This window comes from Westerdykella ornata, assembly GCF_010094085.1.
Source record: "Westerdykella ornata strain CBS 379.55 unplaced genomic scaffold EI97scaffold_3, whole genome shotgun sequence".
Taxonomy (NCBI): Eukaryota; Fungi; Ascomycota; class Dothideomycetes; order Pleosporales; family Sporormiaceae; genus Westerdykella; species Westerdykella ornata.
The window spans coordinates 688,486-704,576 of record NW_022986853.1 but is presented as its reverse complement, the minus strand read 5'-3'; the positions used below and the strand labels follow the sequence as shown (position 1 = coordinate 704,576).

General features: G+C 51.6%; 6 protein-coding genes across 6 annotated transcripts; 3 read left to right on the top strand and 3 right to left on the bottom strand.

Annotated features, from left to right (window-relative positions):
• The first annotated feature begins 2,398 nt into the window (after positions 1-2,398).
• EI97DRAFT_430488 (NAD(P)-binding protein) lies at positions 2,399-3,436 on the top strand. The gene is made up of 3 exons (XM_033797707.1): positions 2,399-2,529; positions 2,578-3,209; positions 3,264-3,436. The coding sequence occupies exons 1-3, from the start codon at positions 2,490-2,492 to the stop codon at positions 3,336-3,338; spliced, it is 747 nt and encodes a 248-aa protein (XP_033656947.1). The 5' UTR covers positions 2,399-2,489; the 3' UTR covers positions 3,339-3,436.
• A 1,444-nt stretch (positions 3,437-4,880) lies between these two features.
• EI97DRAFT_430487 (FAD dependent oxidoreductase) lies at positions 4,881-6,433 on the bottom strand. The gene is made up of 2 exons (XM_033797706.1): positions 6,065-6,433; positions 4,881-5,941 (listed from the first exon to the last, which is right to left on the bottom strand). Exons 1-2 carry the CDS (start codon positions 6,287-6,289, stop codon positions 4,919-4,921), a joined length of 1,248 nt encoding a protein of 415 aa, XP_033656946.1. The 5' UTR covers positions 6,290-6,433; the 3' UTR covers positions 4,881-4,918.
• Positions 6,434-6,937: 504 nt separating this feature from the next.
• Positions 6,938-8,044, top strand: EI97DRAFT_455655 (uncharacterized protein; the record flags this gene model as incomplete). The annotated part of the gene is made up of 2 exons (XM_033800664.1): positions 6,938-6,961; positions 7,253-8,044. 2 exons carry the CDS (start codon positions 6,938-6,940, stop codon positions 8,042-8,044), a joined length of 816 nt encoding a protein of 271 aa, XP_033656945.1.
• A 522-nt stretch (positions 8,045-8,566) lies between these two features.
• Positions 8,567-13,942, bottom strand: EI97DRAFT_175371 (uncharacterized protein). Its single transcript, XM_033793458.1, has 2 exons — positions 9,339-13,942; positions 8,567-9,289 (listed from the first exon to the last, which is right to left on the bottom strand). The coding sequence occupies exons 1-2, from the start codon at positions 13,602-13,604 to the stop codon at positions 8,654-8,656; spliced, it is 4,902 nt and encodes a 1,633-aa protein (XP_033656944.1). The 5' UTR covers positions 13,605-13,942; the 3' UTR covers positions 8,567-8,653.
• EI97DRAFT_175370 (uncharacterized protein) lies at positions 13,943-15,109 on the bottom strand. Its single transcript, XM_033793457.1, has 2 exons — positions 14,592-15,109; positions 13,943-14,483 (listed from the first exon to the last, which is right to left on the bottom strand). Exons 1-2 carry the CDS (start codon positions 14,962-14,964, stop codon positions 14,281-14,283), a joined length of 576 nt encoding a protein of 191 aa, XP_033656943.1. The 5' UTR covers positions 14,965-15,109; the 3' UTR covers positions 13,943-14,280.
• EI97DRAFT_175382 (uncharacterized protein) lies at positions 14,954-15,776 on the top strand. Its single transcript, XM_033793459.1, has 2 exons — positions 14,954-15,209; positions 15,340-15,776. The coding sequence occupies exons 1-2, from the start codon at positions 15,060-15,062 to the stop codon at positions 15,688-15,690; spliced, it is 501 nt and encodes a 166-aa protein (XP_033656942.1). The 5' UTR covers positions 14,954-15,059; the 3' UTR covers positions 15,691-15,776.
• Positions 15,777-16,091: the final 315 nt, after the last annotated feature.

The following is a 16,091-nucleotide window of genomic DNA, read 5'->3' as shown; positions in this document are numbered from 1 at the left end:
CCGTCTAGCACTAACAACCGGTATGCACCTTTTGTCGAACTTCTGGTATGTTTGTCGAAATGTTTAATCCATTCCAAGCCAGTCTCATTGTTCGTCCACCCATTTTCTGTGGGTTTGATTACCCAGGAGCCTGGTAGACCACCCTCGGTATACCAATTGGCGAGATGGTATGAGCCTTGAACAACCAGGAATGGAGGGATGTCACGACCCTCCCCATTGATGCAAGTAATTGCTGTAGCCCATTCCCAGTTACCTGGCTGTACTTTCTTGCCTTTGCCCTTCCGATCAGACCGAGTTACAACTATACAGCTGCAGATGATACCCATCATGAAGCCCGTTTCATCAAAGTTCCATGTATCGCCATCTTGTATGCCATACTTAGCTTTTATATTTGTCACAAGCCGGAACCAGTCTTCGATAAGCTTCGGATCTTCGCATAGGACCCTCTGAAAGTCGTAAGAACGTGAAAAGCCTGTCTTTAGCTCTGGGGTACGTTTCACGAAGCGATGCACCCAGAGCTTGCCGATGCATCGCATTCCACATGATGCGAGGATGTAGTTGGCCATATCTTCTACATCTTCGAGTCGGGGAGAGAATCCTCGATCATCTAGGTCTAGGATATGCTTAATAAGGACACTCTCTTCGAGTGCATCCAAATTATGTGATTTTGGTCGAAATTCTTTCGCTGGCATCGCACCCGCTATTCTATTGCGGAGGGAGGAAAATGGTACATTGTAGAGCTGGGCTGCATGTCGTATGCTTATTTTCTTGGAGGATCGGATTGCATCGATGGCCAGGATTATTCTGGCTTCTTTTGATTGCGCTGCCATTTGTTGTTGTAGAGAAATCGCGTGTTGAAGTTGGGAGGTGTGATGGTGGGGAAAAGTGATCCGAGTGCTGATATGATCCGAGTGCTGATAAACCACGTTATGAGCAATGCATTTCCTCAATCCTCGTTTGTGTATTCCACATCTATCCATATGCCTGGAAGATGCAGGATCATAGTAACCCACGTGTACGAAGTTCGCAACACAATTGGAAACCCTGAGACGGATAGTTGGTGAATTGAAGGCACTTGATACAAAAGCAGCCCTTTGGATAACCAGTACGTGGATGGAACAGTGAAGAATCTGGCAACGTGGTACTCATGGCTGGAAGTTGGCGTGCTTGATAACAAGAAACACTGGCGGTCACAGAGCTTCAATACCCTGAAACAGTGAGCCTGCAGGCATCTAGAATTCTGCACAATGAGGACGTCGAATGTCAAACATAGCGTAGCCTTCGTTAGAGAAAGCTCTTGTCTTGTCATCTAAGGAAAGTCAAAACTCGCACTCCTGCATATGTTCCCCTTGTTTATCCTCGCCCGCTCTCACTCAGCCCAGGCGGGTTGCTATCATCGGTTCTGTGTCTCGCACCCGACATTTTCCACTAGCTAGTCGCAGGATTGTTTCTACTTGAGGAGAATGGTTGCGCAGTGGCTTCTGACCAGAGCTCGTAATTCACCGGAAGAGTGGCCACACATGGCCTCACACAACCTGCTCAAAGTCAATCGCACCGCATTACACTGTGCTACCTGGACGAACCAGGGCATTTCACTGGAAACTGGATGTAGCTAAATCCAGAGATACGGATATTTAGTTATGTGCATCCGATGTCCCTAGTTATACACATAGTTTCCCAGTGTTGATTCGTTCTATGTCCTGGATTCCCTAGATTAGGGGTTTCTAACAGTAACCTTAGTCAACGTCCAGCTCAATTCGACATTGGCTACCACATAGATACTAGATCAAGTCCTACAAAGCTGCATTCGAGATATCGTTCACCAACACAGACGAAATACGGACGAACCCCTCAAGACGGGGAAACATTCACCTGTGACCTCCTGTTACGCAGAGAATTACGCCGAGCTACTGCATCCGATCTCTCTAGTTATATGTTTGATTGCTTCCATGTCGTGGATGTCAGCGGTTTTCTAACCTTCGTTGGCGTACTGGTCAATTCGACATTTGACCAACACATGTTAGATTAAGTCTTCCAAGTCTGCATTCGAAATTCTTCGAGGACACGGACGAAATACGGACAAAACCCTCGGGACGGGGAAACATTCCCTCCGGCTACGCAGAGAATTGCGCCGAGCTACTGATAACGGGGAAATAGGCGCTTGAATACAGCAATCCTTCAGGATAATATGGCCAATCTACGTCCAGCCTTGTCATGCCAACATCATTAGATACTAGATTGGCCCATGTGGACAAGGGTCGCACACGTGTCTGAGCTTACAAATCTGCAATGACAAAGAATGTTCTTGATGATTGCGCGAACACTAGTGGTCAACACATTCCTACTGTGGAAGTCACAAAGTGTCAATATAAATGTGAACCCACTTCTCGCTGTTGAGATTTAGCAGGACGATTGATTGCGCGCCTGACTCAACTCGCTATCGTGTTGAACTTCCAGTTACACATCTCAACAGCGTAATCATTGAGAAAATGGCCAACACCGTCGTTTTCATCACTGGGGCAGGAAGAGGTAATGTTGGATCTTCATTATGTGTCTACATCATCTAAGTCAATACAGGCCTTGGCAGAGCCCTCGTCGAAACCTATCTGCAACGACCTAATCATACTGTCATCGGAACCGTTCGGGACAGCACCTCTTCCGCCTACGATGACCTTAAAAACTCTCCAACAGCGTCGGGTTCAAAGTTGATCCTTCTCTCGCTGGATTGCTCACGACTAGAGGACCCAGCAAAAGCCATTGAAGCCGCGTCGAATGCCGGGATTTCGCACATTGACCTCCTCATCGCAAACGCCGCTATTGCGTCGGCCGGAGAACCTCAATCCCTTGCCCTGAAGGACGTCGTTGACGTTTTGAACGTCAATGTCATCTCTCCTATCGCTCTCTTCCAGGCCGCCAAGCCTCTCCTCGACAAGTCTGCGAAGCCCATCTGGATATCGGTGAGCAGCATTGCTGGCTCGATCGCATCGATAAAAGAACAGAAATTTACCCAGTTCCTGCCATATTCCATGTCCAAGACGGCATTGAACAACTTCACTGTGACTCTGCATGGCGCAGAACCTCATCTTATTGCCTACGCAATTCATCCTGGTTTTGTTCAAACGGACATGGGAAATGCGGGGGCGAAGAAAATGGGATTGGAAAAAGCTCCTAATACTGTCGAAGAGAGTATTGCGGCAATCGTTGCTTCGGTATGTAACGCTCTCAACTACAGCTTCTTGTACTGTGTCCTAACAGTTCAGTAGGCTGATAAGGCGACTCGAGAGGAGACTTCTGGGAAATACTTGGACGTGATATCGGGTCAAGAGCTACCGTGGTAGAGGGGTAAGATATGCCATTGAACGACAGAGGACCAACCCTTGGGAAGAGATAGGTTCGCTGTAGGGTAGCATTAGATCCATGGACTGTTCACGTGGGATGCGTACACACATGGTCGATTGGGCATCTAGCTTCAAAAATGATGATGTTGACATTGTCTGATATCTTCACATCCGGCATCACAGTTCAAGTGAATTAGCGAGGCAATTCCGCAACCGTGTTAGTCCCAGAAGCCCAAAGCGATGGCGGAGACCAGAGAGTCATGGTTTTCGATTGAGTAGCGCGTTAGAGCTCCGTTTCTAAAAGATATATCATGATCCCGAGTATTGCTTAAAAGCGGGTGAAATCTCTCAGCATTCTCTAGTATTTGGTTGGTCAGTGTCTTCAGGTCCGTCCTGCACACGGGAGGCGCAAAGGTCCTTGACAGGTGTTGGCTTCGAGTTGACTCGGACTAGTTCTCAGGCAATTGAGGCCGTTATGCTGATGGCGATGAGGCGTTTTTTCCATCCCGTTGCTCGACTGCGTCGACACGAGATCCCATCCGATATTGAAGGCAGGTGAGTGTATCAGTAGAACCCAGCTTGCTTCTTTACCCCTCATGGGGACATCTTGGGATACCTGACACGTCCGGCCAACCCAGATAACTGCTTCTAGACCACCTCACTTCCAGTTTCTGATGATGGTAATTGGCAACTACAGCGGGCTATGAGAGAAACTTGCTGCCTGCTGTGATAACCAATCGCAAGTCGTGCTTAAAAGTTCTCTCCGGTTGAGGGCAGGGGGTGACGCTGTATTGCACACGCGAGTGCACCCGGGCACGATGCGATTGACGGTGTTCACCGTAAATTGAGTCTCGCATGAAAGATGACAATGCCTTCCTAGAGCGTGTGACGGCCTTCAGAGAAATTCTGGACCAATTCCGGGTTGAATTTTACGAGCCAGATTGGAATATCGTGGTGTGACGCTGTCGTTTCCAGCAGTGATGTAGTGACTGGTGAGGCTGAGCGTGGCGAGATGCAGCCACATTGGTTTCACGGATCGCAACATCTATGGGATATCGAGCTGTTCACTAGGCTTTCCAGTTGTGTCATACCGAATATAGGGATATAAATGTCGAGCCCCATCCCCGCAAAGTCAGGCTAGGTATCCGCAATCTGAATCACCTCGTGGTCACAGCCGCTACTCCGCCTAGATTCCCTATCTCTTTTCCATTCTCGTATCGCAAGATTTCCCGCCCCACGACAAGGCCAGGTGCTGCTTCTTATGACAGAGAACTGAGTCTTTCATAGGGTGAGCTCCAGCAACAATCTCATACTCTCCTCATTGTAGAAGTCGGGAAGCTGACCAAAGAAGAGTGCCAATTTTTCGCCTTGTTTCCACGACTCCGTTGGGCCTTATCCCAGGAATGTTGTGGACGTACGGAGAATTAGCATTCAACCCGAAGACGATCGATGCGTCAATTCTAAAACGGGCAATTAGCATGTTTCCTCACTGCTGTATACAAGCACATTCAAGGTTCAATATTCGCAACCCAGCTGGAACAGTTTCGTGCTTTGAGATAGCATTCATACACTGAAAGGCACTACCCATACAAGAGCCGCTCGACCTCCTCCGCAATGGCCAAACTACTCGTCAGCCCCGGACTCTCAATGCCCAAAAGATTGACAAACCCCTCAAATCCCGCCTCCTTCTTAATGTAAAAATCCTGGAAGCCCTTCCCACCCGTCGCAACGGCTGCTGCTTTCCCCAGCTTCGGCCTTATGCCGACATAATCCAGCTCTACAGCGTCTCTATCGATGCCGGGAAGGTAGGTTTGAATGTCGTCCAGGGCTGCGACCAGATTCTTTGCATTGGGTGTATAATCATTCGGATCGTCTGTCCATTCTACGTCCGGCCCAAAGCGAATTCTGCCGCCCATGTCGAGCGTGAGGTGGGTACCAAGACCACCGTGGCCAGGTACAGGCGCTGGATAGATGAGAGTCTTTGGACGAGGATGAGAGAGGGAATAAGAGAAGTAAGTGCCCTTGGCATAGTAGGGTGTGCGGTGTCTATCCTTCGGCAAGATCATATTGGAGATGGCTATCGCGGACAAGCCGGCCGAATTCACTAGCGTGGATGCGGTAATGGTTGTTTCTGAAGATTCCGGCGGTGCGCCTCCGCCCTGGTGGGCGGGTGAGGTAGTCGTGGTGATACGCCAACCACCAGCACCGCCATTGATGGGCTCGATATGGGTGACGGGGCTATGAAATGCGCATAGGCCGCCTCTATCCAGGAAATCGCCTTCAAGAAATTGCATGAGAGAATGCGAATCCACTATCCCAGTGGTTGGACTCTCGAGTACGCCCGCCTCTGCTCGGACATCGGGTTCCCTTCTAAACGCTTCTTCCTTGGAGAGGAAACGCGTCGGCACGTCTATGGTTTTGGAAAACTCATGAATCTTGGTTATGGCCTCCAGCTGGGTGTCGTCTTGTGCGACGATCCATTTGCCGCAATTGTTGTGCGGAATGTTATATTTCTTACAGGTTGAATACATCAGCTCTTTGCCACGGAGACATAGTTTTGTTTTCAGGCTGTCAGCTCCGTAATAGAGTCCAGCGTGTATAACCTAAGATGGCACGTCAGTACCTATATCCAGAGTGAATATAAGCATTATTCACTATCGTGAGGCCCAGTAATGGGGCAAATTATATGACTGAGGACAACGCATAGATGAAGCCGCTTCTCGTACCTCAGAATTCCTCGAACTTGTTTCTGTCCCTACGGCGCCATGTCTTTCGATTAGAATTGTGGACGCCCCCTCCCGCGCCTGCAACTGCCTCGCTATTGCCAGCCCAACCACTCCGCCACCTATTACTGCATGTGTGAAATCAGTATTCAATGGAAAGGTTGTACTGAACCTTCTACCAAGCTGATTTGATGCAGACGTCCGTAAGGATGCAGCAAGCGAGAACATGGTGGCGAGTTACGAGAAAGCTGAAAGACGGAGGAATTTTTGACACAAGTCAATGCAAAGCGCTAATAAGAAAACAAACAACAATTTTAGTAACAGAGGGGTATCTGAAATGGAGGGAGAAGATGCTGGGGGGATGTGTCTGCTGTGCTGGGATTGAGTGACGTTCATCGTTGATAGCCGCGACGCTATGCCCAGTCGAGCGATCACTACGCTAGTCTAATACAGGATAGCGTCATTAACACTACCACTGTCTGCTTCTCTTCTCAGCGACAAATTAAGAACGTTGGGTACTATGCTCCATGAATTTTTACAAAATGTGTTCATATTTGTAGTAAGATGAGCGACAGTCGTCCTAGGAATATCAGCGCGACCCTATTAAAAGAGCTTCGGGTCAACGAGATGCTGGACGACCGACAATGCGGAATTCACTGTTGATGTTGTCGTCGATGAGCTACTACATTAAACTGAATGACTGGCAGTATCGCCTATACATATGACTTTAAGCGAAAGAGTTTGTCTCAAAGGATGCCTGGAAGATCACCGAGGCGTTACTTCAAAAAAAAGGAAGACAAAGTGACCAAAAGGTGTGTCTAAAGAATTTCAACTATAACTATGCATATGAATCCTTGCTTAGATTCTTTTTTCGTCATGGCTCGGCCGATCAGTAAGCAGGTAGTGGATGAGGGATTTGGGAATGTCAAATGGATATTGATCACTTGGAGCTCCCAATGCCCCTCTCCCTCAATCGAATTCCAGCAATTGCGAGTCCTGTTTGAAACAAGCTGAACAAGCTGGTTCCCCGTCATCTATGCAAAACGCCAACCTTTGCCTCTCACATCAACCCACCAAACCCCCAAACACCCTCCTTCGTCGACCTGGAGAATTCAGCTCTTCTTCCATCCCACACACCATGCCCTCCCCCTCCAGCCCCCCAAAACTCCACCTCTACACCTCCCTCCACAGCTCCTCCGCCGCCCGAATCCACATAGCCCTCTACCTCAAACGCATCCCCTAACCACAACCTTCGTCTCTCTCGACCCATCCACCACCTGGCCGCCCCCCACCATCACCTCTCTAAACCCCAGCGCCAAAGTCCCCATCCTCTCAATCACACCTCCAAATTCCACTACCGGCAACGAAGGGGGCGAGGACGGAAAGAACCCCATCATCCTCACCCAATCCCCCGCAATCCTAGAATACCTCGAAGAAACCTTCCCCTCACGCACTCCCCTCCTCCCGAGAGCCCCCCACGAATGGCAGAAACGCGCCAAGGTGAGGGAACTCGTGTCCCTCATCTGCACCGACATCCAACCACCCACGAACCAATCGTGCCTCCTCCTCATAAACCACCTTTCTACATCCCTCGCCACCTCCGTCCTCCCCGAATCCTCTTCCCTCGCACCTTTCACGCCCCAGAATCCTTCTCCGGGCAAACTTTTCGCCGTCCAGATCCTCACATCGGGACTTGCAGCCTACGACGCCCTGATCGCCGAATGCGCGGGGAAGTTTTCTGTGGGCGATGAGGTTACGTTGGCGGATGTGTGTCTTGTGCCTGCTGTGCTGATGGCGGAGGGGTATGGGGTCGATTTCAATGAGGAGAGGTTTGCGAGGGTGAGGAGGGTGTTTGAGGAGTGTATGGGGATGTGGGAGTTTCGGGAGGGGAGTAGGAGGGAGGGGGAAGAGAAGAGGCATCCGTGTGGTTTGGAGCAGGAGAACCCTAGGGTGGGGAGTGAGGAGAGGGGAGCAGAGGAATGAAGTGGGAAGGGATGTTTGAACGTTAAGACTGGAGATCGGGAATTAGGGATGCCAAACTGGTCAGAGAGATAGTGGGCGCCAGCATCCATACCCACCCGCCACCCAAATATACAAACAGAAAGCACTGAGATGACCTTGATGATAAAGCAGATTCAATCAACATCTATAACGTCCAACTCCCCTCTACAAAAAAACACCAACTCCTAATACTCATCTGCCGCCCTGTTCTTCAAAACGCAGAGAAACAATTGCATGGGTATCTAACTAAGGCGAGGGATGTTGTATCCTCGGTGGTATCTGAATATCTTGTTCCTCCTCTGCATGGTTGAAACGACGGCAACTCGCACTTCCAACGAGGGTGAATGGGACCCTAACCTGTCTTTCATCCAAAGCTTCCTCTCCCTTTCCCATAGATGCCAGGCTTCTTTCATGTAGAAGGCCCGACAACATGGGACTCCGGCTGTCGTTTCTTTCAACAACCAACATACCAAATAAAGCACCTTGCAACGCCCTTCGCCATAAATGAAAGGCATTTTCGATGTTGTTGAAAACTTGGAGTGGAGAAGCGATGCCAACTCCTCTTGTGACCAGATCATCTCCTCGAAGCCACTAACTCCGACGAGGTTCCAGCCAAATGTCTCCGCCCTTTCCTTCCTCCCACCTACTCCAAGCGATTGAATAAGCCTCTTCCAAATCCCTAACCCATCTCCTCGTGTCAAACAATGCACTCGTTGTCCTGGACTCATAAAGCAGCTTCCTAAGCATGCCCAATCTGCCTTGGAGCCGATGGCCGACATACTGGCAGGACGTGCCGAGTCTGACAGCCATATCTTCATACTCTTCTTCGTTGCTAGCAATGAGGTCCTTAGCAGCGCGCGTGCCTTCTTCGTTCTTCGGCAGCGCGCCTTTGAGAATCGATGATGCCATGCGTGAACACATTTTGTATTCGTATCTCGGTAGCGTGAGCAGAGGGGTGCCGGACCAGACAACATCCGCAGCGGTGGTATGGGCGTTACATTCGGGCGTGTCGAGGAAGAGATCGCAAACACGCGCGCGGGATATATGTTGATGTTTTGGGGCCACGTCTGTGAATATGATGCGGTTGGCGACGTCTGGGCTAGCCCATTGGAGAGCTTGACGACGAAGGTTGGTTTCGCCTAGGTCTGGGAAGCGGAGGAGCCAGAGAACAGCTTTGGGTACGCGTTCTAAGATTCGGAGCCATGTGCGGAAGGTGGTCGGGTCGATCTGGTTTACGGTCAGCTTCCATATAGATGCTCTGAGGTCGACGCCGTACCTTGTACAATTGGTTGAAGTTCCCAAAGATGATGACCTCGTCCGATAAGTGTGGGAAGATTTCCTTTCGCATGGCCCATCTCCTCTCTTGCTCTTCTTCCCAGCCCAATTGCTGTCTCGCATCGGGCGCGCTTTGTTTATGATCGCAACAGAAGAAGGTATCTCTGCAGAAAATGATGTTCTCCCCATACACCCAATTGTCGTTGTCATCGTCTTCTTCGTGCAACAAGTCCTCCATATCAACATTACGCCGCCAGGGCCGAAGTGTGGCCGGTGGTATTGACGTATGATCTGCGAGCAGATAGTCACACCACTCAGCGCCCAGGGTCCCAGCAAAACCCATAAAGGACATCTGAATGGGTGCAGGACGTGCAGCAAATACCTCGTTTCTCGCACCTCTGGTGTAACCGTTCAAATTGACAAGTATGTGAATCTCGTCCTCAACAATTCTGTTAACCAGCTGATCCGGAGACCAAAGATGAGCGTCGCGGAAAACGGGTGCCTCTCGCTCGATCTGCTGTCTATGTATGGATCCATCGCTCGCCGTTGTCGCATAGCAGAATGCTTTCACGCGCGTCGGATCGTGAAGTCCGAAAGCGGATTGCATCAGATGGGCAAGGGGATGGTTGTTGAAGTCCGACGATACATATCCGACATTAAGAACGGGCATAGGTGGTGGCGGGGGCGGATACACTGTGCGCGGCATCCAGGGTGACTTGAATGTTGAGCACGAGATCCGAAGTCCGTTCCTTTGAGAGATCATACGGATCTGCTTCGCTGACATCGGGCAGGTGAAAGTATGGAAAGGTAGAACGGTCGGGGCGGCAGGAACTGTGAGGGCCGAAGGAAGTATAGGCCGTTGGTAAGCCTCAGCATCACGCTCCTTGTGGTCTTTTCGATCATGGTACCACTGCCATCCTAACCTCCTGATAGCGCGTTCATAGAGGCGCATGAGCCGAGCGCCTTCCCATCTCTGGTCACGCCAAAGGGCAATTGTTCGCTGCAGGGTTTCTGTTCGGGCTTGAATGTCATCTTCGTTCCCCCGGCCACTTCCTATGACCAATGGCCGTAGGATGCTCGTCAAGAAGGCGTCGTCCATGATTCCACGGCCCCATACTTCTCCTTCAATGAGCTGCTTCTCAACAAGGTCCACGACCCGCTTGATCCAGCCAGAACTGGAAGCGCCGGGTAGCCTAGCATCCAGCAGCATTCCGTTGGCGTCAACATGCCAGCGATCCCTAGAACCACCATCATTTGCAATTCCGCCTCTTTCACGCCAGTCACAGACCGAATTGAGCGCATTAGCAAGCCCGCATACGGCCTCAGCGAAGTCTGGATTGGCCTGCACAGCCCTCCTGTAATAACCGATAGCGTCGCTTATCCGACCTTTGTCCTTAACAGCGTTCGCGAGATTGGCGAGGGCGATGTCGAAGTTGCCATCGCAGCGAACGGCATTTTCATACATCGAAATTGCAACATCCAGCTGACCAATATCTTTCAACAAGCTTCCCAGATTCGTATACAAATGGGCATGGCGGCTATCAATAAGAAGGCCGTAGTTATAGTAAGCCAATGCCAACGCAACGCCACTTCCTGGAACCAACCCGGGGATCCCAAGAGACTGCTGATCATCGGGGCGTGATACATATCTCGAGCGCGCCGACTGTTGAACGCTGGCCAGAAGTATGCCGACATTATTTGCTGTCGAGGGACTCTGCTGTAGCGAGAATGACAGGTAATATAATGCGAGTATTTCTCTGACACCATATATGGAGTGGTATGCCGACGCCCTCGGTGAGTTAACTGCCATCCCATCCTGGAAGATCTTGGCCAGAGACAAGAGCGAGTTACTGGTAGTCGAAACGGCCGCTTTCCAAGCCACACCTTCGGCCACGTATCGGAGTCCAGGCAATTCACCCTTTGGAGGAAAGCAGAGCGATGCAGTGTGGAGAGCGTGCTGAGGCGGTAGCAGGACGGGATCGTTGGAGGGCGGAACAAGACCACCGCCTGGAGAGCGCTCATTCGCATTGTAGCCAACAACGGAGAGGATGTGCTTAATGAGGCCTTGGATTCCGTCTGATTTGTACGAATGACGTCCTGCTCCGATCAGGATGGCGGTTTCAAACGCTTCGGCAGCGCCCGCATTATCTCCCATACCATAGAGTAGGTTGCCCTTCGCATGGACCAAGGCGAGAATGCGGCCGTTCTCTGATCCAGGAATGTTGTAACCGCTGCTTCCAAATCCTGGCTGGTCGCTGTGGAGTGCGAATTCTGACCGGCCGGCGTCGCTGCCAACTTCATTCTCAAAGAAAGGTCGATCCGACGAAACACTTTGCGCCTCACTGCCAGCTGACGTCGGATGGGAAGACCGTCGTGTTGGCTTCAGAGCCGCTTCAACCTTTTCAATAAGCTGTACAGCCTCGCGGGGCCTATTGTCCCCGCACAGCAGTCCAACGAGATGTTCCACGGCTTCGAAATAGCTGGGACGTAGTTCCGTCGCCCTTCTCCAGTACGCCTCGGCCTCCCGTACTTGCTTGAGGGCAAGGCAAGTGGCGGCGAGGTTCGAGATTGCTTCAACATGATTAGGATCGGTCTCCAGGATTCTCATGTACCACGCATGTGCCTTCTGGAAATCTCCTAGACCGTACGCAAGGCATCCGCCTAAGAGTATCCCGTCTCTCCAGGTCCAATTGCTCTCCTCAACAAACTTCTCGATCATACTCAAGGCTCGAGCAGCGGTCGTGCTCAGCGGCTCCGGTTGGAAGATTTGGTTCCACCCAGCAATAGAGGTTCCCGAAGTTCTGCGTAGCTGACGGGCAAGTGGGCGTCCATGTGGATACGGGTTAATATTACCTGCCTCGTGGGACAGAGCCTGCCCTACATTGACATTGATATTTGCAGGACCTGGATGGTACACATGCAGGGAATTGGAGCGCTGATAGTTGCCCTGTGGATGCAAACCGAAACCCTCCGACATCTTGGTCGCAATAGAATCCACCCTATCAATCCGGGGCCCTGATTCGCCATATCGGATGCTGTCTCTTCGAATTGTTGGCGTCATATCACCACCATTTGAAGAGTTGGCAAAGGCGGAGTCGGAAAGAGCGGATTGTCGAGGGGGTTTAGGGTAAACGTGCGGTCGAGGCTGCTGTCCCTTTGGATTCACCTTACGAGTTGCCTGCAGATACTTGAGCAAATCAATGTAGACTGTATGTGCCCAGGAGAACACTCGCTCCTTGGTCTGGGTATCTTGGGGACGTGGGAACTGAGCAAATGCCAGTTGTGGACTGCCCGAAGATACCAGAGATGACTGCTCATGGAGTGGGGGTATAAATGGTGGTGAACTCAGTGGAGGGAGAGCGGAAAGGCCCCAAAATGCTGATGGAGACTGCACAGTTTGCTGAAGAGGTGCTGGTCCGTTTGACTGTCCAATCCATGGATTTTGCGCAGTGTAGAATGGTGAATTTAGCTGGTTAGAATTCAGAGGAGTGTAATAATGTGGCTGGCGCAGTGCTGCGGGTTCATAGGGCCTATATGTACCATCATGCCAATAGGGACCGTAGGGAACCTGGACGTTCGAAACAGTAGGACCTAGATTGCGAAATGGTTCCATAGCACCAAGACCGGTCGGACCGTACGGAAAAGATTGTGGCGCATATTGGAACGCATATTGGAGGGGTGGGTTCGGGTACAGCACGGAATCTTGAGGCACCCACTGGCCCGTATATTGGTGAGCATCGTAGGTTGGCTTATAAGGATGGCCAGAGACGCGGCCCGAGCCCGTCTCGAAATACAAGGAAGGGCTCCAGTCTGGACTTTGATACTGAGGCCCAGGTGCAAGGTGATCGATTGGTGCCGACCTTAGCGGAAGCTCCTGTCTTTGTCTATATGGCTCGCCTGTCCCAGCAGTTGTCGCGTCGAGTAAGATGTGCTTCGTAGCGTGCGGCCTCGCCGTTTGTTCCACTGAAGTGCCATCGTATGCAGCTGGCAATATCCCACTTGGGGTTTTACGACGGAGCATATGCTCCGGAGGTTTCAAGTCTCCACCACCTTTGAACCTCTGCGATGGGCGAAGATACGCTTCTGTCGTTGACAAAGGGTGTGGGGCGTACTGCCGCGAGTCCTGCCCAGAACCATCATGATTCAAGGGGCTAATTATTTCGGTGATTGTCGGGAGGGAGAAGGGTGCTTCCTTGGGACCCAACTGAGGTGAAGAGGGTATTAGCGGTAGATTCGAAGGCGAATAGTCTCGATTATTCGTAATCATGGTGGAAAAATCGAGTCTTGATAATGGTTCGGTGGTCCTCTCGAGTGACGAAGAGTCAAAGGAGACGACCGCGGGGGTCTTGGAGGCTGGTAAACGAAAAAACAAAGTATGCGATGGTGTGAAGTGTAGGAGGACGTCATATAGGCTCGCAAAGGCTCAGGCGGCTATCTTATTTAGACGTGAGTCATGCGGAAGCCGCTGAAGAAATACCAGGACGAAAGGAGTTGGAACAACTCTAGAGGAGGAGCGGGAGGGAAGGTGGAGTCCTTGCGTGGATGTTTGTACGGATTGACGCCGTAGAAGCCAGGCAGACTCTTCCTCAGTTACCTCCGTCACCCAGACTGGCTCGTTCCTATGCCTTTACGATATTGTTGGCCGTGTGCGATGTGCTGCATATCTCTTAGGGGCCTATCTTGAGCTTGCCTCCGACACCCTGTAAACGCCAGGGTCGTCCTGAACACAGAGGCCGGTCTATGTTCTGGCCTTAACAGTATATCGGCGAGACGCTAATCGGACGGCCTTCGTTCGATGGGAGATGTCGGTGATGGTAATGGAGACGTGTCGTCGACTCGTTTGTCGGGTTGACACCAAAGCCCTCCTTGGCAGACCCTCCGAACTCGAAGTTGCTTTCTGTTGGAGGGGAACCAGAGTCAAAAGAAGGAAGGGCAATTACCATTCATGGAACGGGGCGCTCGGGAAGCTGGAGGAGGCAATGGTCGTTGTAAACGAGTATTGAAGCCGGTGGAAACGGATACTGCAAAAGGAGCGAAGTGCCGCTGTCCTGAGCGGTTGGACCTGGACGAAGGCAAGGATTGAGAACGCCCGGCCGCAAGCAGAGCAGAAGGAAAATCTCTGTGCTCGCGATGCGGATTTGGTCGGCTTGCTACAGTTACTGAACTGGTCTTCGTGTCTTGATTGTAGCCTGGACGGGTCCCCGGTAGCAGCAGAATGTAAGGGGTACCTAATGCGTGCTCACCCTGAACTCACCAGTTCCGGAGATGTGAATGTTGCTTGGTGAGGGTAGAACGAGTCCGTGAAGTTGAGGCGGCGAGAGTGTTGAAATCCAGGGAGCTGCTGTGCGAGGACGCACTGGATGTTTCGGAGGAGAGTGCGGCGTCGAAGCAGGAATAGCAGGAATGAGAGGGGCGCAGCAAGCCCGCAAGGGTCCACAGCTGCCAGCAGCGTCAGGGGTTGGAGTTGGGTGGATGGAGTAGGGAAAAGGTCGGTGAATGTCAAAGGCCACAGGCCGCGTTGGAACAGCAAATCCCGCGCAAAATGCGAGTGGCCTCTTGTTATTCGCAACACGATCGGAAAGGAAGACGGTGAAGCTCATATGAGGCGTCCAAGAGCTGGCCGCCATCAGCAGCACCCGGGCGAAGCGAGTTGTGGGACAGGCCCCCAACCGCCCTGTTCTTAGCCCTCCACTGGTTAAGAAAGGTGGCGTTCCCGCGTTTCATGGTGGCACCTGGGCAAAGACATCGTCTTAATTATGTACTTGGAAGACAGTACATACTCCCTGGAGTGATCGCAGCTCAGAATCTCCGGAAGAGAGAGCGTCCCTTCTATGTTTTCAGGCCCGTGACCATGTTCTTGCGCGGCTCTTCGGTCAGTCCACGTTTCTTTCCGCCATTCCGCCGAAGTCCCGCAGAAGATGAACAGCATCTCTGTTGAAAAGGATGCCCATAACTTCGATAATGTGCACGGAGACGCAAGAAGAGTCCACCAACAGTCCAAGGGCGACAGGGAGGCCTGCACCAGCTGGCGAACCAGGGCCCAGAGAGGCGTTTGCGGCTGGACAGTGGCTGCAAGCCCGTCACACATTGCCAACCCCCCAAGCCTCCACTCAACGGCTGATCGCCGCCTTTCATCAGTCACGCCCATCGTGGCCCGCCGTGAGACAGTCGGTAGACGGTCGTCGTGGAGGGCCGAGGGGCGTGTCGAGTCTCCACAAGATTCAGAGCCATGCCCAAATGTCACATACGGTGAGATCCCTTCTTCGACATGCCAATTCACCAGATCTTATTGTGAGGATACTCCGATTCTCGAATCCGTCGGCAAGGGTGCCGTCATTCACAGTACTGTATAACGAGCTTCGTACGGAGTACTAGTTCTCAGCACACAGCCGGGAGAACGTTATGTTATCCACCATAAGCCCCGGTACATTAGTCCCCAGTTCCCTGTCCCACTATCTGCCAACGTTAGCATGCGGTCCTGCGATATCATTCCAAATAGGAGGACATCTGATTAGCCGAATCCCATGGTGGAGAGAGGAACGACCATCGATCCGAGAAGCAATTCGTTACGGGAACTTCCAGATACCAGGTGCATGGCCGGGAGCCCTAGGGAGGGTGAAACTGCCTACCATGAAGTAGGATTGGACTGGAATAGTGTAACCTTCATCGCATGTGATGGAGGTTCTTGTTCGGACCGTGAGATTAGGGTCTAGATCGTCGCTGCAGCGTCGTTGAGGGCGGATCAGCTCTATGG